This window comes from Macaca fascicularis, chromosome 10 (assembly GCF_037993035.2).
Source record: "Macaca fascicularis isolate 582-1 chromosome 10, T2T-MFA8v1.1".
In the NCBI taxonomy this organism is placed as follows: Eukaryota; Metazoa; Chordata; class Mammalia; order Primates; family Cercopithecidae; genus Macaca; species Macaca fascicularis.
The window spans coordinates 7,813,484-7,841,392 of NC_088384.1; the positions used below are offsets into that span (position 1 = coordinate 7,813,484).

At 45.2% G+C, this 27,909-nt stretch overlaps 1 protein-coding gene across 3 annotated transcripts in view; it reads left to right on the plus strand.

Annotated features, from left to right (window-relative positions):
* The window catches only part of EFCAB6 (EF-hand calcium binding domain 6), a 309,283-nt gene that overhangs the window by 65,462 nt on the left and 215,912 nt on the right, over window positions 1-27,909 (plus strand). For all 3 annotated transcript variants that reach the window (XM_005567057.5, XM_065522029.2, XM_074003581.1), the window contains 2 exons: window positions 14,677-14,813; window positions 18,868-18,980. In XM_005567057.5, the coding sequence (XP_005567114.3) occupies window positions 14,677-14,813; window positions 18,868-18,980 (250 nt within the window). The remainder of the gene's footprint in view (window positions 1-14,676; window positions 14,814-18,867; window positions 18,981-27,909) is intronic.

A 27,909-nucleotide genomic window follows, 5' to 3' on the forward strand; every position in this document is an offset into this window, starting at 1 on the left:
TCTTCACTGAAGACCGGAATGAAAGAATATATATTCAGTTAAAGAAGTATAAAAGGAAAAAGAAAGCATCCAAAGCCCGAGGCTGTTTCCTCTTGTACCATGTCACTACCCGAGTTAGGGAGCTCTCAAAAGAAAAAAAATGCTTGAAGGTTCAGGCACCATGATGCCAGAACATCTGGTCTACCCAGTCGGCTGTGACAAGCGTGTCTGTTGGACACCGAGTGATTTGACACAGGTTTTTATGGGATTACCCTGGTGCCTTGGAGGTGTGTGGAGATAGTCATTTCAGAAGCAATTAGTAAATAATTATAATTGCTGAGCTGCTGGCTTGCTCTGTAATATCCTCATGAAGAAGAGATAAAAGTGGTGGGGAGATTCATTCTCTTAAAGAGGTGAATTTTCTTTAAAAAGACACTTAAAAATTAAATATTCAAGGGATAAAGAATCAGTTGTTAGAATCGCCACCATTTCATAAACACACCTTAATTTTATAACACTACATTAGTATGAATGAATAGACTAGAATGCAGTCTGTTTGCCTGACAGAAAGGCTGTGTCAAGCTCAAAATGAGGCCATTTACTAAAACATGCAAGCTCTTGGTTAATTCCTAATATTCCCCTAATCCTGCTTTCATCAGCTCTACTTTGGTGCACTTGGTATTAATTGCCTATTGTAGCAGGTATTTGAACACATCTCCTCTTTCATCTGAAGAAAATATTAGCATATCGTAGAGCTGTTGGGACAGATTGTATCTGAGGCACTTTTTCCTCCCCGCAGAAAAGCCTATCAATCATAACTGAATATAGTGATTAATAATGTCACAGCTTTTATTCTTGTGTCTACGTGCATCTAAATGAAGAGTAGCACTTATATTTTGATCTAGAGAATCTCACACCACAAAATAATCCGTTGGCATTTTATTTAAAAATTATATTGAGAATACTTCTGCCCCAGGACCTATTTTTGGTTGCTCTATCATTAATTTACAAAAGCCTTCATGAAGAAACTACAGCAAAGATTCTACAATATCAGACTTTGCAATTATTTCAGACTAAGTTTTTTTTTTGTCTTTCTGTGTATTACAAATTAATAGTGCAAACACAAGATTGTAGGGGTAAATGTTTAAAGCAGCAGGGTGTGGGGGTACAGTCTGGAGCTCTGGCCTTAGCAAACCCGAGCGTGCATTTGAACACCAACAGAGACTCTCTAAGTGATCCTCAGCAAGCTAGTCTTGCCTCTTTTGAGACTTTCCCCATCTGTGAACTGGGTGAACAATATTGCAAGGTTTTCCCGGTGGTGTTGGGATTCTGTGTGAGAATAAATATAAAATGAACTCACCATAGTGCTGGGCCCATAGAAGTTACTCAACAAAATTAGGAGTTTGTATTTGAGGACATAAAGCATATGAGTTATTACGTGGAAAGTTAAAAGATGGCTTGCAATCATCTAGGGTGGCAGTCCCCATCCCCCAGGCTGCAGACCTGTACTGGTTGGTGGCCTGTCGGGAACCAGACTGCACAGCAGGAGGTGAGTGGTGGGCAAATGAGCATCACTGCCTGAGCTCCGCCTCCTGTCAGATCAGCAGCGGCATTAGATTCTCACAGGAGCACGAACCCTGTTGTGAACTGTGCGTGCGAGGATGTATGTTGCATGCTCCTTATGAGAATCATCTAACTAGTGTCTGATGACTGGAGGTGGAACAGTTTCATCCTGAAACCATACCCCCTCTCCCCTGGTCCATGGAAAAGTTGTCTTCCACAAAACTGGTCCCCGGTGCCAAGAACGTTAGGGACCGCTGCTCTAGGATTGAAAGCTACCCGGGGAAGGATAAGAGGGCTATATGCTGAGGGTGCCCACATTTACATCTCCTTGTGAGGCCCCAGACTCACCAGTGTCTGCAGACAAAAACGTAACTCTTGACTGTCCTCCTGCCCCACCCGGAGAAGCCTTCCTCCCAGGTCAGTAAATGGTTCTACCACTCGTCATTCATTCAAGCAGAAACCAAGGACCGGTCTTGATCACCTCTCCCTCACCAGTGCCCCTCCCATATCCAGGCCATCAGCAAGTTCTGTCTGCTCTATCCTGAACTAGATCCCAAACCTGGACACTTCTGATCCATCCCCACTGCCGTCATTATAGCCTAAACCACCATCGTCGCTGGCCTGTGCTTTGTCAGTGACCCCTTAGCTGGGTTTCCCATTGCCTCTTTTGCCCCTTACAATCTGCATTCCACATGACAGCCAGAGTTATCCATTCAAAACATAAGCCAGAGCCTTCTCTGGTGAACATGCCCATGTCTTTTGCTTGTGCATCGAGTGAACTTCAGTTAAACGCCCCAGCTTTCAGAGCTCTGCACTAGACAGCTCTCCAGTGAGATGTTTTTGACTACCCTATCTAAAACTACATTTTCCATAACACGTAGAACATTCTGAAATGTTGTTTGTTTACTTGTTTATGACTGGGATCTGTGTTCTGTGGGAGCAGGCACCTTTTCTCTCCTGTTCACTGCTGTAACTTTGGTGCCTTGAACAGTTCCTGGCACCTGATATGCACTCAGTAAATAATTATTGTATGAATAAAGAAAGTTTTGTAGAAAAGTTCATATTCCTTGGAATAGCCAGGAACAATTGGGTGAGGAAGGTGATATTGGAGCTTGGATTTGGACCATAGATAGACTTGCAATGCACGTTGAGGATGGGGTGGGGGAAGAGATGTGGGGTAGTTTTCAGAATTGCAACCTGGCAAAGGAAAAGGACATGGGGAGAGGGAAGTGTGGATGTGGCCAGAGCACCACAAGGAGACAAGCCCTGCGGCTATTCTGTAGAGTTATGTTTCTCAAGGCAAGTTGGGACAGACGAGTTTCAAAAGGTAGACTGGAGGAAAAGACACATGTGAAGGCCAGGTTTTAACCCTTAGGCATGGGCCAGGAGGAGGATGATTGAAGGTTTCTGATAAGGGGGTTTTGATGTATTTAGGAGAGTGCTGTCAGCAGCGTTGTGGGTATATTTGCTGGGAATGCAGCTGGAGTCGGGGTACCTGTTATCAGGCTTGGAAGTCATCGGTCACCCTCTTACCATCATGTGCATTTGTTGAGCACCTACTGGTGTTATGGGGACACCATGTGGTTATTGGGGATACAGAGAAGACTAAAGCCTGATTCTTGTCCTCTGGAAACTTAAAATCACCTTGGGAACACAAGCATAAGCAACACGTTATGATGGTTTAAAAATGTGTTTATTGGGTGGTATAGCACCTAGATCAAGAGGAGTCAGGGAATAAAGCAATATAAGTTGCTCGTACTGACAGCTGAAAGACATGGACAGTAAACTCTCCAAGACTTCGTAAGAGGAAGTCACCCGTACTGGCTACTGGGGAGGTGCCCAGGGAGGGTGATTGATTTGAACTAGACCTTAGAGGAAGGGTGGTGTGTACATACCAGGGGCTCATTAAGTTAGGAATTCATGAATGAACAGAAGAAGGCAGGCGGGAGGGCACAGGGTGGGTGTTCTCCCAACAACTGGATCAATTTGCCAGGTGGAAAGATGTCTGCGGGGGTGAACGGGGAGGATGCAGGCATTCCCAGCTGAGTGTGCACTGAGTTAACTAACAGTCTTCCTTCCCAAACCTGCAACATATTCCACATTCTGGATCTCATCCACTCGAGTCACCAAGGCAGAAACTGGCCGCCACTTGGACTTTCCTTTCCCTCAGCCTCTACGTGCAGTTAACCACTAGGTCCTGCTGACTTGGTCCCTTAGAGCTGGCCCCAGCTTCTCCAGTGCTGTTCCCCCAGTCCTTGAGGATTCACAATGTACGTTAGCACAGTGAAGGCTCAGAGGAGGCCGCCGTATAGAAATCTATTGAATGTTGCTGCAGTCGGCCTTTCTGTGCATTTATTTGTTTAACTCTAGATCCAGAACTTGCACTTGGAGGAATGCCATTTTGGGAAATGCTGAGGGAGATGACAGACAAGGTCTTTTTCTACTCTAAAATGTGATTCTGATCTAGTTCTTAGGTGAGGTGGTCTGTGGCTGGCTAGGCTCTTGGCAAAGTGCTATAGCCACGTGGCAGTACCCAGCATTGGCCCAACCTGGGAAGCTTTCCACGTAACCCAAACAGTCTTCTTCGGTTTGTCTTTCTCAAAGCAGCATCCTCTCCCATGAGGTCCAGACAAGCAGCAGGATGCTGGGTCGGGGTGGTGGCTCCTGATCTTCCAGGCTTGCCCCTGCTGGTGTGCAGCTCTGTCCTGTGAGGGAGCTGAGGCCGGCCGGGGCTCTTAGGGGCCCCAAGATTCTTGGCCTGTGGCAGTTGAGGTGGAACACTCATCCTATGAGTGTGGGCTGGGTAAGAAAGAAATGAAAGAAAGGAAACATTTCTTATAGATCAGCAATGCTTTTTTAAATTTAAAATTTTAATTTTTTATAGAGATGGGATCTTACTACATTGCCCAGGCTAGTCTTGAACTCCTAGCCTTAAGCAATCCTCCTGCCTCAGCCTCCCACAATGCTGGGGCTATAGGCATAGCCACCACACCCAGTCTGGCACTCTCAGAAGTCCCTCAGTATATAGATGGGGCACCTTTTATAGCTGTGTCATAAGTTCAATGCATAGCTAGAGTTTCTTAATAGAAGTCTGTAAGCTATACATTACAGGTAAGCATTTTAAAAATGAAAAATCGAATGTGGGGAAAGGTTCACGTGGCCTGTCGACTTTATATAAGCACAAGTTTCCCTCTTCACCTTGGCTGCAAGGAGACCCCAAACCAGAGTTTTGCTTCATTGTGTCAACTATGACATTTAGGTTTCTTTAGCTCATTTTTTCGGGGTCAGCTTTCTTTTCTCCATTTTTGTGGGTCTTATTTGGGTATCTTTTTAGGTAAGCTTGTTCGAAATGTGGGTAAAGGCAGGGTATGCATATGTTCAGTAAAGAAATTCATAGTCCTTGGCCTGTGAGGGCAACTGCCAGAGCAGTGAGAGCGTCAGCCCAGAGGTAGGGAGGCGAGGCTTTTGTGAAAGGTGAGCGATGCCCGGCCCCCCCTTCCCGCTTGTCCCTGGATTGGAAGTTTGTGTTTATGAGGTTCTGAATGCAGTCTAATTTTTTCCTATCTGGTTTGGCGCATCTCTACCAGCTGGTAAATAGGAAATGTTCACGGTAGGAAGCCAATACTCTGCAGAGTGTAAACAGATGGAATCGATATAAAGTGACAAGTTAGACTGTGCTATTGAGAATACAGAGCCAAAACTAAGAACATAACAGTCAAGCTACTTATTTCGTTCCAGTTCATTTAGTCCTGAATAGTGCTTCATATCTGCACAGCTGTGTTGTTCTTTTTCCCCTTCCTTTCTTCTGGGTTGATAATGACAATTTCAAAGAAAAACTTTAATTAAAGATTTTATACAAAATAGCCAAAAGTAGAATAATAAGGAAAATGAGCATTGATGTGTTTATTGTAAGAGAAATCCTTTTTCATGGTTTCATTTCAAATCTGTACTTCTTAAATTTAAAATGAATTTAGTGGTGGAGACAGAAAGGTGCCAGACTGACAGCCGTGGGTGCTGAACTCTTCCGCTTGCTGCTGAGCCAAGACGTGGGGGTGCCCGAAGCCCCCTCCCCTTGGGGCTCAGTCTACAGGCAGGCGGGTGGGATGCGGTTCCTGACCCATTCTCTTAGAAGCCAGGCGAGAAAAAGTGGCTCCGAGTGAGGAGCTGCACAGAAAAAGCTACGTGGAAGCCAATAAGAATGAAATTGTAGAAGGCTTAAGTTCCTCTGCAGGTTATACTCTGGCCTGAAGAAGCCTGGCCTGCCTCCGGGAAGGGCCACATCAGCGCCAGGCCTCCAGAGGGATTGTTTTCCAGGCGGAGTGGGAATTCTGGGCTTCAGAGAGGAAGTATTCGGCCTTTTCTCATCCTCTTTAAAGCTTGGGTGGTCAGATTTATTTGAGTTCACAGTTTTCCTTCCTGGAGCTCAAAGTGCTATAAAAAGAACTTTAAACAAAGAACTCTGGAGTAATAATAGCATCCATGGTTAGCGGTTAATGGAACCATCTGAACTCAGTGGGGTACAAATATGAAGCAGTTTGAATTCTTAGCTCTCAGTTTTCTCCACCAGACACTGCTGAATCTCCCTCTCTCGTCCCATAGGAGTATCTTCGGCAGATCTGGCGGCTCTCTGGTCACATTTAGGTCTGAACCGGCCCAGTGCAGGCGAGTTCAGTTTAAACCTCAAGTGTGGGGCTGGTTCAGCATGCCCTTCTCGGGTCCTCCCCACCTGAGGGCCCTGGAGTGGATAGGGCCTGCTCACTGGCTGCACCTCCCTCCCTCTTTCTGCTTCCTGTCTTCCCCAGATCATGGGGTCTGTGATGAGGGCTGGGGAAGGAGAGCATGTCTGTCTCTCCCTTACCTGGGTCCTCTCTGGGAAGCTCTCCTATAGGGCCCATGGGGAGTAATTAGGACAGTGCTTTGGGGGCCTCTGAACTTCCTGTTGAGGAAGATCGGCCCTGACTTAGCCCCCTCTGGACCACCTCAGCTCCCACTCCTGGTGGTCCAGCTCATTTCCTTTGGTTGCTTGGGTCCCCTTCCCTGATGAGCAGTCCATTGGGAACAGGACAGCTCAAGCTTTCTACCTTTCGTGGTGTCCTCTTAACCTATGGGAAATTCACAAGTCCCGTCCATACCAACAACAGGTGTTCAGGCTGCTTTCATCTGCTGCTTCTGCCCTGCTCTGCTGTCTCTGTCTGAGTCTCAGTTCCTCTTCCCAGGTAGGTGCAGAGCAGATCACTGAATCCACTGGGAAATGAGATGCCTGTCTACCCTTTTTGCAGGTTCCTGTCCTGTCTCTACAAGGATTGTCTTGGCTTGTAGTCTCCCCACCTACCCACCCACTCATCCATCTACCCATCCATCCGTCATCATCCATCTACCCATCCATCCACCCATCCAACTGTCCATAGCCCTTCCATCCATTCATTCATCATCCATTCATTCATCCATCTACCCATCTGTCCATCATCCACCCACCCATCCATCTGTCCTTAACCCATCCATCTATTCATTCATCATGTATCCATTCATCCATCCATCCATAACCCTTCCATTCATTCATTCATCATTTATCCCTTCATCCATTCATCCATTTACCTATCTATCCATCATCCACCCACCCATCCATTCACCCATCTGTCCCATCCATTCATCATCCATCCATTCATCCACCCACCCACCCATCCATCCATCCATCCATCCATCCACTTAATAGTTATTCACTGATCCAGGCCCTGGTCTTGGCTCTGGACTCCTGCCTATTCAAGACCTTCCTCCATCTCTAGGCTTCTGTTATCTTAGTCTGGGCAATGGTGCTGTGGAGGGTGAGGGGTGAAGGAGGGACTAGGGTTGGGGAGAGTAATGCTGGTTCAGCCACTTAATATTCCCCAACATGGGTGTGTGGTTATTTGGAACTCTATCCTTGGCCTTTGATCCCAGTCAGCAATTCTCATTTCACCACCATCTATTGAACGTGTTCCATGTGTGAAGCACCTGCACACATGAGCTCCTTTCATCTTAAGCACACACCACACACCTATATCCTTATTCGTTCTCATTTCACAGGCAACAAAGCTGAAGTTAGAGGAATCAGGCCACTTTCCCTAGGTTACCTGAATAACAGGTGCAGAGCTGGGATTCGAAGCCTCATTTCAGAGCCTGTGACTAGTCACTACATCATTCTGCCCTTCAGGTCGCTTGTGGAGAGGAAGGAGGCAAAGAGGCGATTTGATACTCTGGGATTGTCCAGTGGGGGTCGCTCCAGCCCAGAGCAGTTATGTGCCTTTCAGTGGGGCAATCCACCCTGCCTGGGAGAGGGTTTATTTTCCCCACTCCCTGGCTTTCATCTTAAAGGTCAGACAGTCTCTGCTTCTTGTAGTAACGTTTATAATTCTGCCCTTCATCAGTTCACCTAAATCTTTTTAATTGAATATTTTAAGTCTTGCTATTACTTTTTACAAAAATTTATTATTTTTATTTTTAGTGATCACTTCCTCCTTTTACTTCACTCCTATGTGACTTGGGGCTTCATTTCCTTGCTTTAAATGTTAGGTAATGGGTTTGGCTTATGCAGCCGCACTTTGGAAATCCAGAGCTTTCTGTCTTGCCTTCCCCAGCCTTGCTCTCCAGGCAGAAGAGCCCAGTGGGTTTAGTCTCATGGTCCTCCCCTAGATCACTTGCTTCAGCCATCATGCCAAGGTCTGAGCAGCTACCCAGACCTGGCTCTGAGGACACCTAGAGGGTCAGATACTATCCTGCTCCCAGGCTCTGCAGTGCTGCGGTGGGGGCTGCAGCACAGTGGAGGGGCCAGGATGCAGTGGGGGTGCCGGGAGGGCAGCACCTGCTCAGGCACAAGGCTAGCATATGGCCCCTAGCAGGGCTCAGGGAGCCAGGCTGGAATCAGCGCCAGGCTCGGCAGGGGCTGCACAGGGTGGGGCTGGGACCAGGTCTCTGGCTAGGAGAGGGGCAAGAGGGTTGAGACGAGACTCTCTGGGACCACACGGGCTCATTTCCTGGCTCTGAGCCTTTAATTTAAGGCATAGTTAGCTGTTGCTTTGGTTTCCTTTTAAAATCTTAAGTGCTCTTCCTCATGTTTGTGCACAAAGAACTCCCCTGAAACTTCCTCACCCACTCAGATGTAAGTAAGCGAGGGTGGTGTGTAGGGTGGGGGAGTGGAATATGGGTCAGTGAACTTTTTCCATAAAGGGCTCAGGAGTATATATCTTCCCAGCTATTCCACTCAGCCCTTGGAGGGGAAAGCAGTCCCTAGATGATATGTAAATGAGTGGGCATGGCTGTGTGCCAATACAATTTATTTGTGGATGCTGAAATTTGAAATTCACATAACTTTCGCATGTCATGAAATATTAGCCTTCTTTTGATTTTTTTTCCAACCATTTAAAAATGTTAAAACCATTCTTAGCTTGCAGGTGTACGGTATCAGGTGGTGGGCAGTAGTTTGCCGCACCTGGAATGAAGGTAGTTAGGGCTCCATGGGTAATGACGTCAGGTGATACTTGGGGCAAGATGTTCTTTTCTGAGAGGCATGCTGGTTCGGAGGGAGGCTGCAAGAAGCAGGGACCTTTCCCCTTTTGTTATCTGTGCAGCGGTTTTTCCCTCTCTCAGTGGATTTGGCTCTCTGAGCACTCCTCCCGCCAGGCGCTGGGGATTTTAAGGGTAGAATGGAATGACAGGTGAGCAGGGGCCAGGCCTCCCTGCCCCCAGGGGAAGGAGCTAGTTACCAAGTGCAGGCAGAAATAAACCAAGATGGCAGGGTGGAAGTCAGGGTTCCACCCCTGGCTGGATGGAGGGATAATTAGGAAAGCCAGAAGAGAAGATACCGAATCCTACCCCAGAGTGGACAGTGGCAGGGCAGGGAAAGGCCACAGACATGGCATGCAAATCCACTCTGCACACGTACTTATGGGCATCCGCTGCATCCAGGCACTATTCCGAGCCCTGAAGATATGGCAGCAAACAAAACCAACTTCCTGCTTTGTGGAATTTACATTTCAATGGAGGAAGAAAGACAATAAACAGCTACAGAAATAAGTAGGAAATGGTCCAGGTGTTGATGAATGCTAAGAAGAAAAATGAAGCAAGCGGCCAGCAGAGGATGAAGGTGCGCTTTCGAATAGACGAGTAAGGAAGGCCTCAGTGGCGGCGTGGGATGGAGACCTGAAAGAAGGCAGGGAGGGAGGCGTGAGCAAGCTTGGTGCATGTAAGAAAGAAGGAAGAGGCTCCATAACCGAGGCAGAGTGAGAAGGGGCGGATAAAGCAGGGGTCAGACCGTCTATAAATAGCTCACAGCGGGTGAGAAGAGCCCTAATACCCTTGCGAATTCAAAGTCGTTCATGGCTGGAGCCCAGAGACCGTGGTTGGGCGGGTGGCGGGGGCGGGGGCACACAGTCACTATTGTCGGGGGCCTTAGCTTAGCCATTTTATTCCTCCTTCTTACTTTTTTCTTCTCTCCTCCCCTGTGTGGGACAAGTCTTGGACACCACGGCCCTAACTTTGTTGCCTTTGATAAGCCTTACCATCTGCAGCTCAATTCTTCAGCCCTTGCCAAACTTCAGTCTGACAAATGATAAGAGCCTTGGAGACGTCGCTCTGGTGGGTGTGAGCTCGCTGCCAGGTTGCCGCTTCCCGGTGCTCACGCTGGAGATCCATATGGGTTGCTCTGGGGTTTTAAAAAAGCGCATCGCCTCATGTCCTCCATTTTACCAAAGGAGGTGAATCTGGCTTTGGCAGCAGACAAAGTGCTGAGATTTTTATCTGACCATGAGAGCAGGAGCTGTCAGTGGCTGAGGCTCCCTCTTTAGGCAGAGCGGTGGAGTGGAGGACAGAGGCACCAGAGCCGGTTTTGCTTCTGCTGGTGCCTTTCCCTCTAAGCTGCACTCAGTATTCCCGGGTTTTTGGATACTGAGGCCATGTTAGCCAATGTTCTTTGGTTGTAAGCTGTTCTCTAGTCAGGAGGCTGGTATAGAGTTAAGCACGGGGCTCTGCACATAACAGACATCCGTTCAGTTCATGTTTGTGCGAAGATCATGTTATTGTAAGCCTGACATTGAATGTCATCATGACTGCACTCAGGATTGGTCCTGAATGCTTGGGCCAGTCGACTGAGGAGGCAGTTGCAGACATAACACAAGGCTTCCGCAGAGCGTGGCTCTTTTCCAGGCAGGTGAAGAGGAGACAGATTCATTCATTCCGACAGATACTCACTGAGTGTCCACACTGTGCCAGGTGCTGTCCTAGAGCTGGGGCCATGAACAACCCTTGCTCTCAGAGGGGGAGACAGACCATAAAGATAAAAGGAGGTGATGCCAGTTGAAGAGGGGTTTGGAGAAAAGAGGATTGGGGGTGAGGAGTCCTAATTTGCATGGTGATTAGGGAGGGCCTTTCTGGGCCAAGACCTGAATGAAGCCAGGGAGTGAGCCAGTGAGTATCCGGGAAGAATGTTCCAGGCACGAGGAGCAGCAAGCGCCAGCACCTTGAGGCGGGAGGGGCCGAGCAGTCATGGGGAGCAGCAGAGTCTGGTGCGGCCAGAAAGCAGCAGGCGGGGGACAGGTGGAGGGAGACACGGCCAGGGGGTGGCCAGGAGCCAGTCGAGTGTGGCCTGGTGGGTCACAGCGAGTGGAGTGGGAGCCCTGGGGGGCTTTGGCCATGGAGGGTATGCTCAGACTCACATTTAAATATAAACTCCTTGGCTGCTTCGTGGAGTCAAGTGTGGAGGCTGGAGGACCAAGCAGGAGGCTTGCACTAGCCTGGGGTGTGGGGGGAAGCGGGCTGGGGGTGGTAAGACATGATTGAATTCTGGAAATGGTCTGGAGGGAGGGGCCGATGGGCTCTCCTGGTAGACTGGATATGGGATGTGAGCAAAAAGGAACCCAGTAGAATGGATTTGCCATTTATTGGGATAGGAGAGTGCGGGTAGAGCAGCTTGGGTTTGGTAAACCTGAGATGTCTGTTAGAGTCTCAAGGTGGACGTCAAATGGGCAGTTGGATATTCTAAGCTGGGCTCTGAGAAGAGTCCAGGGCTCAAGACAAACACGTGGGAGTCATCAGTGGGACACTGAAGCCACAAGAGTGAACCACCAAGAAGTTATTGTGGTCAGAGAAGCAGAGAGGGCTGAGGACTGAGTACTAAAATGCTGCAGGCTTGGAGATGGGAAGAGGAGGAGGAGCTAGCAAGGGAGACTGAGAAGGAGACTCCAAGAAGGCTGGAGGAGAAGGAGAGAGAGCATTGGCTCTGGAAGCTAAGCAGCAAAAGTGCCTCAAGGAAGAAGGGCCAAGCAGCTGTGTCAAAGGCGGCTGCTGGGACAGCAAGATGAGGACTGAGAAGTGGCCCTTGGGTTTGACAAGATGGAAGTCTTTGGTCACACTGACAAGAACAGTGTTTGTGCAGTAGTGTGGACAAAAGTGATTGGAGAGGTTTTAAGAGAGGGGGACACATTGGAGATAATCTTGAGGGGATTTCAGTCCAAGGGAATGAGTGACTGGAGGAAGAGGTGAAGCAAGGAGGGAGGCTCTGTTTGTGAAACCGCTCATCTTCATGGGGTGACCTGAGAGGGAGTAGGACGGGCAGGAGCACTTCCTCGCCTGGGGACAGGGTCAGGGTCATGTACGTCACGTGGCCCCGCCTGGCCATAGGTAGGATCACGGAGGTTCATCCCTTGATCCCTTACAACAGGACAGGAGGCACCTGTCTCATCTGGGGATGGAGCAGGCCAGCTGCAAGTGGGTGCAGGGAATGAGAATGCTGTCCTTTAGTTGTTTCTGTTTTCTCTGTTAAATAAGAGGTAAGGTTGTCAGTAAAGCAGGAGGCGGGAGGAGAGTGTAGAAGGTGGGAATGGCTGTGTGGATGGAGTATATGTGTGTGTGTGTGAGTGATGGTGTGTATGACAGTATATGCAAGTGTGAGTATATGTGCAAGAGAACGTGTGCGTGTGTGTGTATGTGTGTGAGTGATGGTGTGTGTGTGATTATATGTACAAGTGTGTGTGCATGTGAGCATATGCACAGGTGTGTGTGAATATATGTGTGAGAATGGTGGTGTGTGTGTGAGTATATGTGTGTGTGATGGTGTATGTGAGTGTGTGTGTGATTATATGTGCATATGTGTGTGAATGTGTGTGTGAGAGTGATGTGTGTGTGAGTATATGCAGGTGTGTGCGTATGAGTACATGCATGTGTGTGTGAATATATGTGCATGTGATTGATGGTGTGAGTGTGAGTATATGCAGGTGTGTGTGAATATATGTGTGTGAGTGACGGTGTGAGTGTGAGTATATGCAGGTGTGTGTGTATATGTGCATGTGTGAGTGAATATATGTGTGTGAGTGATGGTGTGAGTGCGTGAGTATATGCCTGTGTGTGTGTGTGAGAGTATATGCAGGTGTGTGAATATATGTGTGTGTGAGCAATGGTGTGTATGCATATGAGTATCTGCATGTATGAGTGTGTGTGAATATATTTGTGTGAGTGATGGTGTGAATATGTGAGTATATGCAGGTGTATGCGTGTGAGTGTGCATGTGTGTGTGAATATATGTGCGAATATGTGTGTGAGTGATGGTGTGAGTGTGTGTGAGTATGCACAGGTGTGTGTGTATATGAATATATGTATGTATGAGTGATAGTGTGTGTGCATGTATCAGTGCATATATGTGTGTGTGTGAATATATGTGTATGAGTGATGGTGTGTGCGAGTATATGCACAGGCATGTATGTGTATGAATATGTGTGTGATGGCGTGTGTGCATGTGAGTATCTGTGTGAATATATGTGTGTGAGTGATGGTGTGTATGTGAGTATATGTACAGGTGTATGTGTGTGTGTGTGAATATATGTGTGTGTGAGTGATGGTGTGTGTGCATGTATCTGTGGATGTGTGTGTGAGAGTGATGATGTATGGGGTGGATTACCACGCAGCACCCGTCCTGGTGGGATTACCACGTAGCACTCGTTCTGGTGGAGTTAATGGTCTCAAGTTAGGAGAGCCAGGGAGGTGCTCGTGATGTGTTTCTCTCCAGCCATGTCAGGCCGTTTGGATGGGTCTGGAAGAGGTGGCGAGTTGGGTTTACCCCCGGTTAGGGTCTCACCAAGAGAGTAGGAGGGGGCAGAGGGGAGGAGGGAGTCAAGCATATATGCCAAGCAGCGAAGGTGTTGATGGGAGGGTTAGGAAGGAAGTGAGGCTGAGAGGCGTGGAGGAGTGTGGAGGGAGGCAGGAGCCCAGGGGAGCGCCCAGTGGGTCAAGGCTGTGTGAGCTCTGGGCGCCCAAGGGAGTGAGCTGGAAAGATGGGGGATGGGCGGCTGCAGCGTGGGGCTGGATTGTGCAGAGTCAGCAGTCCTTGGTAATAACAAGATGTGGAGTGTGAGCAGGGAGCAGTCAGTTTCCATATCTAACGCTGGGGAAATGGTACCTCCTTCAGAGGGATTGAAAGGCTTCCATCACACAGCTCTGTGCTTCTTTCCTTTGAATATAAGTAGTTTAAGGCTAAGAGCACAACTGGATGTTCCCTGCAGATCCACAGGGTCTATCCTAATGTCATGTGCATCTGTGCACCCAATAAATATACTGGGTGCTCCCTGCGGGTCCACAGGGTCTATCCTAATGTCATGTGCATCTGTTACCCACTAAATATCATTTGCTGAGTTTGGAGAAGTCTCTACAAAACTTTTCTGTGATATCTTTAAAAAATTTAGAGGGGTTGAAATATACAGTCATATTTTCCAGCTCCTAGTAAAAATAGTTTGCATATGGCTGTGAAAAATAAAAATTGTACAAGTCCAGCCATGCCAGAACTGTAGTTTTTAAGTATCAATTAACAAAAAAGATTTTTTCATACGGCCCTAAAAGGGAATGAATTGTGTATGAGACTTATTGCTTTACATCTGAAAGATTTTTTTTTAAATTACTGAGACCATTTACAGAGAAAATTGCCTTGAAAACATTCAATAAATGCAAAGTGTTCTTTTTTCCGTAGACATGTCATTTTTGCAGTGCCCACCACTGTGAGTCTTTGAAAACATTTTATTTTATAAAAAGTATTAAAAAAACCTTTCACATTTTTATTACCATTTGGTTTCTAACACTAGATCTTTTGACTTTTCCTAAATCACTTTTTATACATAGGTTTTCAAAAACATTAAGACTGTTCTGAAAGCCTTTAAGCTCATTGATGTTAACAAGACTGGACTGGTTCAACCGCAGGAGCTAAGAAGAGTTCTGGAGACCTTCTGTTTGAAGTTAAGAGACGAGGAATACGAAAAGTAAGCAAATGAAGGCACGGTGAGAGATTGCTCAGTAGAACTTTTAACCAATTTCAAAATGAGACCTGTTGGGTTCATTGGCTCCATCTATCTCTCGTCCCCCCCCCCCCCCCCCACCTCACACACACACCTTGTTTCTCAAAGAGGCACTCACTGGACATTCTCTCATGTTCCTAAAGCTCCCCATGCATTCTCAAAAATGAGAGCTAATGGTTCTCATTCCTGAAGCACCCTCGGGTCCGTCCTCTGGCCCGCAGCTTTGAACACATCCAGGTTATTGGAGTAATCCATCACCAATTGTCTCTTTCCCCACTTGGCACTGTGCCCGCCCCCCATCCCACATATTTCTAGTTCACTGTTGATTTTTACTCAAAGCCCCTGGGGTTAGGAGAAGAATGACAAATTTCAGGATTCACGCGTTGTTGCTGTGCTCCCCGTTGGCTCTGCATCCTGATACAATAACGGAGACTTAATTTTCCTTTGAGGACTGTTGTTGCTGAGGTGCAGGGGTGTGGGGCAGGAGGATGATGAACAGCAGAACATTTAGCTGCTTCATGGTGTTTGAACGCCACCACCACCTGCTCCTGACTCCAAGGGCAGCACACACAAGCCTGCATGGGCATTTTTTTGAGCCGTCTATAAACTCCAGATCATTCAGAAGAAGCCAAATGTTTGGCTTCTGTGGCTATTTGAGTTTTGAGTGAAAGCCACTGGAAGATGGGCCCATGTCTAGCTTAATTTCTACAGTACCCAGCCGAGAGGTCCTTTCCCTCTTCGTGCCTTTTCCCAAACACTTTTCTAAATACCCACCAGACCATTAACAAAAGCACCAAGCCTCATTTCACCCGGAGCCCAAGCTTTTCGCATTGCACTGGTGTTCTAAGTTGCTATGAAAATGGGTCCCGGTAGCTCCTTGTATCTCATAAAGACAGTGTGGCTGCTGCTAGAAGCAGAGTGGAAGAATTTGCCCCTGAGGCAAGGAAGTCTAGAGGGCATGTGACATGTTACTGATGCTGCAGGGCCTGAAAAGCAGGCAGACTTTAAAAAATGGCATCTCCTACTCTTTTGAATGTCTTTTTCTTTTTTTTCTCTTTATAACCCACCTCAGAATATAAAAGATATAATAGATGTTTTAATTTTTACATCTTTTCCGGCTGGGAAAGTGTCCAGAATAAGATCCAAACAAAACAAATTAAATAATTTTGTGCACGCAATTATAGAACAGAGGCAGCGCTCTTCTAAAACAGGCAATCAAAAAACAAAACAGTGTTTTATTTGACAATAAACCTTGTGTTTGGCACTGCAGTCTCCAACCTAGTAAATCTATAAAAAATGTTACTGTCTGTTTCCCCATCTCATAAGTATTGAATAATAAAGAACTCCACAAATTTTTATTTGAGATTTTTTTAAGCCTCAAAAACAATGCTATTTTCGTGATAAGGCTTGAGAAACTGAACATAATAGAATTGCTTTCCTTTAGACTCAGAAACACAGAAGATCAAAAGTAGACCATTTCTTCAATTGCTTTAATGCTTTTCTTATTGAAGCTCAAGAATATACTCTTTCCTGGAGAAGCTGCTTCAGTATTAACTTTGTCTTTTTTATTTTTGAGCAGGAAACACAATGCATTTTTGAATCCTTTCTTTTATCTAACAGCTTTCTATTTAATTTCAACATTCGGCTCTTGGTGTGGTACAAATGGCCCAGGCTTTGAAGTCAGGCTGTTGGAGGTGAAGTTTGTGCTCTCTCCTCCCTTGTTCTAGGGCCTCAGGGTAGCTCCTGGGCCTTGTCAAGACTCAGTTTTCTCTTAAAGAAATGGGGACTGGCCGGGTGCGGTGGCTTACGCTTGTAATCCCTGCACTTTGGGATGCTGAGGCAGGTGGATCACGAGGTTAAGAGATTGAGACCATCCTGGCCAACATGGTGAAACCCCGTCTCTACTAAAAGTACAAAAATTAGCCAGGCATGGTGGTGCACACCTGTAGTCTCAGTTACTCGGGAGGCTGAGGCAGGAGAATCGCTTGAACCTGGGAGGCAGAGGTTGCAGTGAGCTGAGATCGCACCACTGCACTCCAGCCTGGCAACAGAGTGAGACTCCATCTAAAAAAAAAAAAAAATGGGGACTGAGCAGCCCACCTCTCAAGGCTGGGGTGAAGACTCAATGTAATGTACATAACATGCCTGTGACACGCTTGCACATAGTAGGGCTGATTTCACAGTGACCATCTCATCATCATAAAGACTCCATGAATGCCCTTTACCCTGTGATGACCTGTTGCATTTAGGCAGCAGACTACTGTCCAACCTACATAAAACAAGAGGCCAGAGATACAGTTACCAAGTCCTCTATTTAATTGGGATATCCCCAAACCCATTGAGTTTTGTGTTTTCCATCTCCCTCCAGCCTACTCTCCGCTGCCCTGGAGGCCAGCGTGTTTGAAATAGGTGAAATCATTTATGAGCAGCCTTGTAAAACCAGCAAACAAATCACTACAGTTCAGCCTGTTGCCTGAGCAGATGAATGAAACCCAGTTACAGGTGGTGATGCTGGAGAGGTTTATGAGCTGATTGGAGTCATACCCTTCTCCCCTCAATTAGGCCTTCTGGTTTCTCAAACTTACTACCTCATTTTCACAAGACAGAGACCATGGATGAAAGATGAAGCTGTTTAGGGAGTTTCACTGCTAACATCTGGCAGCTATCACACCTAGAGATCATTTATCTTATTAAAACAATAGGCAAGAGTCATCAAAGTGGAAAAAAAGGTATGCATTGAAATAACTACATGACATTACTCTTTGTTAAATTTGGAAAACAGAAAAATAACAAATACTTTAAGTGATAATTACTAAATTTTTAGAAAGCAGTATGAGATCACATAATTATAGAAATCAACACATATGGAGGTAATATAACCAAAAACTTAAAACCCGTCAATTTTTAGAAATGTAATAACACAGAAATGATCTAGAAAACCATTTATCAGGTGGAAGACTTGAATAATAGAAAATTTATTTTAAAAATTCAAACATCCTATTTATCTTAACTTTAAAAGAAGTTTATCTCGGCTGGGCACAGTGGCTCATGCCTATAATTCTAGCACTTTGGGAAGCTGAGGTGAGCAGATCACTTGAGGCCAGGGATTTGAGACCAGCCTGGCCAACATGGCAAAAACCCGTCTCTACTAAAAATACAAAAATTAGCCATGCGTGGTGGTGCATGGCTGTAATGCCAACTACTCGGGAGGCTGAGGCATGAGAATCACTTGAACAGGGAGGTGGAGGTTGCAGTGAGCTGAGATTGCAGCACCACACTCTAGCCTGGGCAACAGAGCGAGATTCTGTCTAAAAACAAACAAAAACATATATATACATATATATATGTGTGTGTGTGTGTACATCAGTGTATTTCAGGGATAGACAGTGGTTCGTTGTTTTAAAAAGTCTTATTTTATATGTTACATATAAAAATCCCAGAATGCTTCAAGAGAAACTTTGCTCCCTCTACCACCCCCTGTTTTGAAACCATATGCCATCTGTGGGCCTCAGTTTCTCTCTAGAGAAAGGATATGCTCAGTCGAGATCATCTCTGCTGGCTCCTCCACCCAGCTCTCCGTTCCCCTGCTTATGGAAATTTTGTGCTGGCTGACTCATTTCCCTCCAATTATTAAAGGCAAGTGGGACCTGCTTCTGCTGTTGGAGTAGAGAGGCGGCTGCCGTGCAGACTGCGCCCCAGCTCCCCTCCCGCCAGAGCAAGGAGAAACTCCTTAGGTGCTGTCTAGGTCTGGCCATTTCTCAACAGGTCCAGCAACGTTTGCTGTCTCACTGTAATCTCGATGCATCCAGCTGTAGGCTAAAGAAGTGATCTCGAAGTGGCTGCATTAAAAAAAAAAAAATCTGACAGTAACATTTTCTGGGGTTTACTTTTCAATTCCATCTGTAGCTAGAAACAGACATTAAAATTAATGCCAGCCCGAGTGTAAAGGATACCTTAGTAACACTTGCTTCATTTTAGATTCATAATTTCTCATTGCTAAAGAACATTTGTATTTTAGGTTTTCGAAACACTACAACATCCACAATGATACTGCAGTAGATTACAATGTGTTTTTGAAGAATCTCAGCATAAATAATGACTTGAACCTTAGATATTGTATTGGAAATCAAGGTAAGTATTTTAAAAGTATATGGCTAAAGATTTCAATATCTTTTGGCATGGTAATTCCTCTTCTTTGAATCTTTCCTGAGGAAATACTTTCAAATATAGAAAATACATTATCTACAAAGCTAGCCATGGTATCATTATTTATAAGAATAACGTCAATGCCTAAGAATAGGAAAAGGCTAAATGAGTCACAATATAGCCACATGGTTAAAATCTATAGCCAGGAACAAGGATATCCATGAAGAGTTAATAATAACACAGAAGATGTGTATGGAATATCTGTAGCGGATTGGAAAATATTCCAAAATACTCAGGTTGTCCTTAAGTGAGATGTCCCCGGGTGTGATTTTGTTCTTTCTGCTGCTTCTGTATTTTCAATTTTTTTTTTCTTTAATGATGGGAAAAATCTTAACAGAAAAGGGCAAATAGCTGAGTAATTTCCAGTTATGTTGGACATGCAAACCCAGGTCATTAGACATAACCTTGAGACAGAACACGTTTCCTCATGTGAACAGTCTTTATCCCAGCCTCCTCCATACGACACCCAGGGTCGTCGGCCTGTTGGGTAGCTTTGGAGAGAGGCAGGGTCCAGTTCTTTAAGGATCAATGTATGGCTCATGCAATTGGATCTTCCCCCTTCCCAGCCTTTGGTCATTTTCCTCGCCTTGAATAAGATTTCCCCTCAGTGCTCTGGTGCTTCAGGAGTGACTGCCTGTGAATGGTTCGCTCAAAATGGGTTGTCGCTGTCTGGTTTCAGCTTAATTCAGAGCAGCAGATATTCATGGAGCACCTTCTATGATTCTCAGATCCGTCTCACTAGCAAGCTGAAAAATGACAGATTCTCAGGTTTCAGCCTGGTTCCACTAACCAAGCTTGCTTATAGCAGACTCCAGTGTTCTAGTTTTCGAAGCCTCCCGTGCCAGGCGCCGTGCAAAGCATGTTCCTGCGTCGCCTCTATATCCCCCACAGCCGCGTGAGGCAGGTGCCAATGCGACGAGGAAGAGATTGAAGTAAACAATCTAACCAAGCCCACTACCCAGAAATAACCACTGTCCACAGGGTTCCTGGCATCTCTCCATGGCACATATATGGAAAGGAGCTAGGCAGAAAGAAATACATTTGTAAAAATGGGTTTATATAGACGCTGTTCTCTGTAAGAATTTACTTTTCCTTGAGTGTATCAGAAGAATAGACATTTAAATGACACTCAAGAAAATGATGAATACATCCTGGCTCTATATCTTGGATATAATGTTCACAGGTCACATCTTCCCCCTTCAGTATGTTGTAGACTTTGGTCCATTGCCCTCTAGTACTGAGTTTGACTGTGGAAAAATCTGAGGCCTGCTTCTTTTTCTCTCTTATGAATGATTTGCTTTCTCTGGCTGATTGCCCTAAGAGTCATTTATCCTGGAACTCCCTGCTTCCCTCCCTCCCTTCCCTCTCCTCTCCTCTCCTCTCCTCTTTCTGATTTCTGACAAGGTCTCACTCACTCTGTTGCCCAGGCTTGAGTGCAGTGGCACAGTCATAGCTCACTGCAGCCTCAACCTCTTGAACAATTCCAGCACTTTAGGCTCAAGTGATCCTCTGGCCTCAGCCTCCCAAGTAACTGGGGCCACAGACACACACCATCATGCCTGGCTAACTGTAAAAAAAAATTGTAGAGACAGGGTCTCACTATGTTGCCAGGCTGATCTCAAACTCCTGGGCTCAAGTGATCCTCCTGTCTATACACAGTCCCAAAGAGCTGGGATTACAGGCGTATGCCACTGCGCCCAGCCCGTCCCTGAATGTCAGTGGCATAACTGGTATATGTCTCAGTGTTGTACCTTCTGCATCTGTTTTTCAGATCATAGTATATTTTCAATCTGCAAACTCAATTCTCTCTTTATCCCAAGAATGTTTAGTGACATAGATCTTTGAACACAGCTTTCATTTTCCAGACTGTTAACTTCAGGGAAGCAGATTGTCCTTATGTTGGATAGTCGTTGTCTTTCCTGTCTGTGAAATTCTCTCTCTGCACTTCATTCTCTTTGTCTTTTTCCTCTGTATTCACAGTGATCATCTTAGATCTTTTATCTATACCTGTAACTTGATTTTCGCCAAGGTCTATCCTATTCTTAGCTGTTTCTAATTTATTTACTGGATCTCTAATGTTGTTTCTTTAGGTCTACAATATTATTTTCCATCTTATTTTGTTGGTTTATGATCTGCCATTCAACTCTTGTTTTACTGAGTTCTTATAGAGAGATTCTGTAAAGTAATTTTGTATCTGAAGTGACGTTTTATTCCACAGTGGGATTTCTGCCTTGTGTGCATTATGTTCCTCTCCTTCCTTCACTATCCACTCCTGGAGAGTTTGCATACTTCCATGAAATTTGGAAAGACTGAGTGTTTTGTATTCCATTTTACTTCTATTGACTTTTTATTTATTATCAAATTTTTTGGTGCTTGTTCTAGGGTGATATGGTTTGGATATTTGTCTCTTCCAAATCTCATGTTGAAATGTGATCCCCAGGCCAGGCATGGTGGCTCACGCCTGTAATCCCAGCACTTGGGAAGCTGACGCAGGAGGATCACTTGAGGCCAGGAGTCCAAGGACCAGCTTAGGCAACATTAGTGAGACCCTGTCTCTATTTAAAAAAGGAAAGAAGTGTGATCCCCAGTGTTGGAGGTTGGACCCAGTGGGAGGTATTTGTGTCATTGGGGTAGATTCCTCATGAATAGCTTAGTGCCCTCCCCATGGTGATGAGTGAGTTCTTGCTCTGTTAGTTCACACAGGAACTGGTATTTAAAGGAGACAGGCACCTCCCCCTCTGCCTTGCTCCCTCTCTCGCCGCGTGATGTGCTTGCTCCCTGTTCACCTTCCACCACCAGTGAAAAACTTCTTGAAAGAAAACTTAGGCAATACCATTCAGGACATAGGCCTGGGCAAAGACTTCGTGACTAAAACACCAAATGCAATTGCAACAACAGCCAAAATTGACAAATGGAATCTAATTAAACTAAAGAGCTTCTGCACAGCAAAAGAAACTATCATCAGAGTGAATAGGCAGCCTACAGAATGGGAGAACAATTTTGCAATCTATCCATCTGACAAAGGCCTAATATCCAGAATCTACAAGGAACTTAAACAAATTTACAAAAAAAAAAAAAAAAACAACCCCATCAAAAAGTGGGTGAAGGATATGAACAGACATTTCTCAAAAGACATTTATGCAGCCAACAAACATATGAAAAAAGCTCAACATCTCTGGTCATTAGAGAAATGCAAATCAAAACCACATTGAGATACCATCTCATGCCAGTTAGAATGGCAATCATTAAAAAGTCAGGAAACAATAGATGCTGGAGAGGATGTGGAGAAATAGGAACACTTTTCCCTGTTGGTGGGAGTGTAAATTAGTTCAGCTATTGTGGAAGACAGTGTGGCAATTTCTCAAGGATCTAGAACCAGAAATACCATTTGACTCAGCAATCCCATTAATGGGTGTATACCCAAAGGATTATAAATCATTATACTATAAAGACACATGCACACATATGTTTATTGCAGCACTATTTGCAATAGCAAAGACTTGGAACTAATCTAAATGCCCATCAATGATAGACTGGATAAAGAAAATGTGGCACATATACACTATGGAGTACTATGCAGCCATAAAAAAGAATGAATTCATGTCTTTTGCAGGGACATGGATGAAGTTGGAAACCATGATTCTCAGCAAACTAACACAGGAACAGAAAACCAAACACCACATGTTCTCATTCATAGTGGGAGTTGAACAATGAGAATACATGGACATAGGGAGGGGAACATCATACACTAGGGCCTGTCATGGGGTGGGGGGGCAAGGGGAGGGATAGCATTAGGAGAAATACCTAATGCGTATGGGGCTTAAAACCTAGATGATGGGTTGATGGGTGCACCAAACCACCTGGCACATGTATACCTATGTAACAAAACTGCGTGTTCTGCACATGTATCCCAGAACTTAAAGTATAATTTAAAAAGAAAAAAAAAAAAACTTCTTGAAGCCGAGCAGATGCTGGTGCCATGCCTGTACAGTCTGCAGAACCATAAGCCAAATGAGCCTCTTTTCTTTATAAATTATCTAGTCTCAGGTATTCCTTGATAGCAATGCAAAGCAGACTAATAAGGTTTATAATATACATCTTTGATTAATCAGAACCTACCTCTAAGTACTATTATAGTGATTCATGTGCAGTTTATGGACCTTACAACAGTGTTTTCCCAATTCTTCTCTCCTATCCTTTGTTATATTGCTGCCCTACATTGTACTTTTACATACACCATAAACACGTAATACATTGCTATAGCTCCTGTTGTTCCACTGAGATTTCCTATCTGTTCACTCAGTATAAATATGTTTTCTTTTACATTCTCAAACACTGTTATTTTACAGTTTTAAGAACTTTTAAATGCTTAATTTTTTTTTCTTTTTGGGACAGGGTCTTGCTGTGTTGTCCAGGCTGGAGTGCAGTGTTACAATCATAGCTCATTGCAACCTCAAACCCCTGGGCTCAAGTAATCTTCCCACCTCAGCCTCATGAGCAGCTAGGACCACTGGCATGCCACTATGCCTGGCTAATTTTTAAAATTATTTTTTGTAGAGATGGCATCTCACTATCATGCCCAGGCTAGTCTCAAACTCCTAGCATCAAGTGATCCTCCTGCCTCACTCAGCCTCCCCAAATGCTGGGATTACAGGCATGAGCCACTGCACTTGGCTGCTTTAAACTTTTTATCTGCTAATTCCAACATCTAGCTTATCTCAGGGTTTGGGTTTTAAAACTTTTTTTTCAACATTATACCATAAGAAGTAAGGGGTTGGTCTTTATTGATGACCTTTTTTCTTGAATGTGAATCACAGTTTCCTGAGGTTTTTTTTCTGTCTCATAATTTTGAAATTTATTCTGGATATAGTAAATTTCTATAATTTTACATTATAGAAACTATGGATTCTATTATGTTCTGAAGATTTGTTTGTTTGTTTTAGCAGCCAGTTTACTTGACTGTATTCAAACTCTAAACTTTGTCGTCCTGGAGGTGGGAAATCTTTGTTTTATTATTTTCCCCCTAGAGGGGCAGCTTGGTGTCTTCTCTGCACATCTGTAGTTCAGGAGTTGGCCAGAGATTTGGGCAAAGTTTACTCACAGATATTGGAGACCCCCCTTTATGCCTCTCTTCTTTTTAGGTTTTCTCTCTGTGCCTTCTGGCCACCGTGGGAGGCCTGAACTCTGTTTTCCAATTCCTAAAACTGGTAAGAGCCTGCATTTATATCCAAATTCTAGCCACTTAGCATGATTCCAGCTGGGGCCTGCCCTCAGGCAAAAAGCCAAATCACAAGAAACTCACTGAGTAAGATTTCATTTTTCCAAGTGCCAGCTTCAGTTTATATCTGCTTTCAGTTGCTCCCCAGGGCCTCCAGATAGTGTTCTGTTTATATTTTGCCCAGAGTTTTAAATGTTATCTGCTGGGAGGGTTGTATGAGCTAATCCACCAAAATTGGAAGCAAAACTTTCTGTCTACTCATAGTCAGTTTCTTTTTGCTTCAATTTATGCTGGCTTTTTTTTTCTTGTTGAATTTTTACATTTTTTCATTTGCTCATTTCTTTAGATATTATAAGAAGGTAAGTTCTAGAATGCAATTTCGGTTTTGCTATGGACATCTCTTTTTGTTTTTGCATTTTATCAATAATTGGCAGCAGATTTTTAATAATGTGTTATTTTATGTATTCCCAAGACATAAATGAAAGGCATCTTTGATTTGATCCAATGTAAGCTATATATCCAGTCATTCTGTATATTCCTGTTTTTGCAGCATTAGCTTACATTCTCATTGCTGCCTCCTAACTGGTACCACAGTCTAAAGCCTATTGGCCCATCCCAGTTGTCTTCTATCCTCTATTCATTGTAAAATAAAATCTTAGTTCCATCCTGTTTTTCCCATTGAATACTTATCCTATAACTTTTATCATTGAAATTCAAATCCTCCAGTTAGGAGGCAAAACCATTTTGTGGATGTTCCAAATTAAAGATGTGGTAGTTTGGGGTTATGGGGCATATAATATTAAATCTGTACCTTGAGGCTGTCAAGACAGAGGCCTGTTTATTGGTGTGTAGTAGGAAAGGCTGAATTGCTGACACTAGCTGCTCATCTTCCCCGCTGCCATCCTACCAGTTCAAAACCTTTAGCCCCAGTGTGTCAATCTCATGGTGTCAGCATATTCTTTCTGGGTTGGTGTAGTGGTTTGAATGTTAGCCCCCTCCAAAACTCATGTTGAAACTTAATCCCCACTGTAACAGCATTAAGAGGTGGGGTCTTTAAGAGGTGATCGAGTCATGAGGGCTCTGCCCCCGTGAATGGATTAATGGGTTATCACAACAGTGAGTCTGTTATAAAAGTCAGTTTGGGCCAGGCGCAGTGGCTCACCCCTGTAATCCCAGCACTTTGGGAGGCCAAGGCGGGTAGATCTCTGGGAGTTCAAGACCAGCCTGACCAACATGGAGAAACCCCGTTTCTACTAAAAATACAAAATTAGCTGGGCGTGGTGGCACATGCCTGTAATCCCAGCTATGCAGGAGGCTGAGGCAGGAGAATCACTTGAACCCAGTAGACGGAGGTTGTGGTGAGCCGAGATCGCACCATTGCACTCCAGCCTGGGCAACAAGAGTGAAACTCTGTCTCAAAAAAACAAAAAACAAAAAAATCCAGGTGCGGTGGCTCACGCCTGTAATCCCAGCACTTTGGGAGGCTGAGACGGGCGGATCACGAGGTCAGGAGATCGAAACCATCCTGGCTAACACGGTGAAACCCCGTCTCTACTAAAAGTACAAAAAAATTAGCTGGGCGTGGTGGTGGGCACCTGTAGTCCTGGCTACTTGGGAGGCTGAGGCAGGAGAATGGCGTGAACCCGGGAGGCGGGGCTTGCAGTAAACTGAGATCGCGCCATTGCACTCCAGCCTGGGTGACAGAGCAAGACTGTCTCAAAAAAGAAAAAAGCCAGTTTGGCTCTCAACGTGCCTCTCTCTTGCCCTGTGATGCTTTCTTCCATGTTACAACACAGCATGAGGACCTCAGAAGCCAGCCAGGTGTGGTCCATTGACCTTGGACTTTCCAACTTCCAGAACTGTAAGAAATAGATTTGTTTTCTTTGTAAATTACTTAGTCTCAGGTATGTAGTAATAGCAACATAAAAAGGACTAAGATAGAAAATTGATACAGAGAAGTGGGGTTGTTGCCATACAGATAACTGGAAATGTGGAAGCAACTTTGGAACTAGGTAATTGGCAAAGGCTGGAAGTATTTGGAGGAACAGGCTAGAAAAAGCCTAGATTACCTTGAGCAAAGCATTATGGGTGATTCTGGTGAGGCTTAGAAGAAGTGAAGACAAGAGAAAGTCTAGAGCTTTTAAGAGATTACTTAAGTGGTTGTGACCAGAATGTTGATAGAAATATGGATGGTAGGCGGGGCACAGTGGCTCATGCCTGTAATCCTAGCACTTTGGGAGGCCAAGGCAGGCAGATCATTTGAGGTCAGGAGTTCGACCTGGCCAACATGGTGAAACCCCGTCTCTACTAAAAATACAAAAAGAATTAGCCGTGCGTGGTGGCGTGTGCCTGTAATCCCAGCTACTTGGGAAGCTGAGGCAGGAGAATCACTTGAACCCAGGAGGCAGAGGTTGCAGTGAGCCAAGATCGTGTTACTGCATTCCAGCCTGGGAGACAGAGCAAGATTCCCTCTCAAAAAAAAAAAAAAGGAAAAAAAAAAAAAAAAAAGAAATATGGGCAGTAAAGACCATTCTGACAAGGTCTGAGATGGAAATGAGGGACAAAGTACTGGAAACTAAAGTAAAGGCCATCCTTGTTATACAGTTGCAAACTTGACTGTATTGTATCTATGCCATAGGGTGCTGTGACAGGCTGAGCTTGAGAGTGCTGAACTAGGATATCTGGTGAAAGAAATTTCTAAGCAGCAAAGTGTTCAAGGTGCTGCTGCATGGTTACTTTTGGCCACTTGCAGTGAGATTTGGAAGCAAAGGGATGACAAAGATAAAACTTACAATCCTGAAGGAAGTGCAGCCTGGCCACATGCAGGATGAAAAAGCATGTTGATGAGAACAGAATAAGGATGTGGCTGAGTGACTCATTGTTAAACAGATGAGCATAAATAGAAAGGACCCTCCCATCACAGACCCAAAGCTGTAGGCAGGCAGAATGTTTTTTGACAATTACCCTAAAGAGCCTACTCGATGGGCTTGCTGCCCAGGGCCACCTCTGAACTCTGCCCCCGACATTCTGGTGCAGGGCTCCTTGGCCTCAGCTGTGGGTTAGGTGCTTCTCTGAAAAGTACAAGCTGTAAAGCTTGGTGGCAGCACACTGTGGCTCAAGTGGGCCCAGATATGGCTTATGCCACAGCTCTGGAAGGTGCAAGTAGTAAGCCTTGACACTATCTATGAGGCGCTAATCCTGCAGGTGTGCCGAATGTAAGAGCTGTAGCAGCATAGTGGGCTCCACCTTTCGGATAGATCTTAGAGGATGTACCAGAAAGGCTGAGGACACAGGTGGACGGTTGTTGCAGGAGTGAAGTCACTGCTGAGAGCCCCTACTAGGGCAATGCTGAGTGGAGATGGGGGGTCAGAGCTAGAGCAAGCCTCAAGACTCCAGAACTCTGTAGCCACTAGCAGCATGCAATGTCCATGTGGAAAAGCTGTAGACAACAGTGTGCAGCTCCAACCCATTAGAGTGGAGTCATAGGCTAAGCTTAGCAATGCCACAGGGCAGGGTTGCCCATCGCCTTTGGGGACTGTTCCTGTTCTTTTTCTCCACCATGTTTTGACACAGCACAAGGCCCTTATCAGAAGTCGCCACATGTGGCTGTCCAATCTTGAACTGGAACCATGAGCT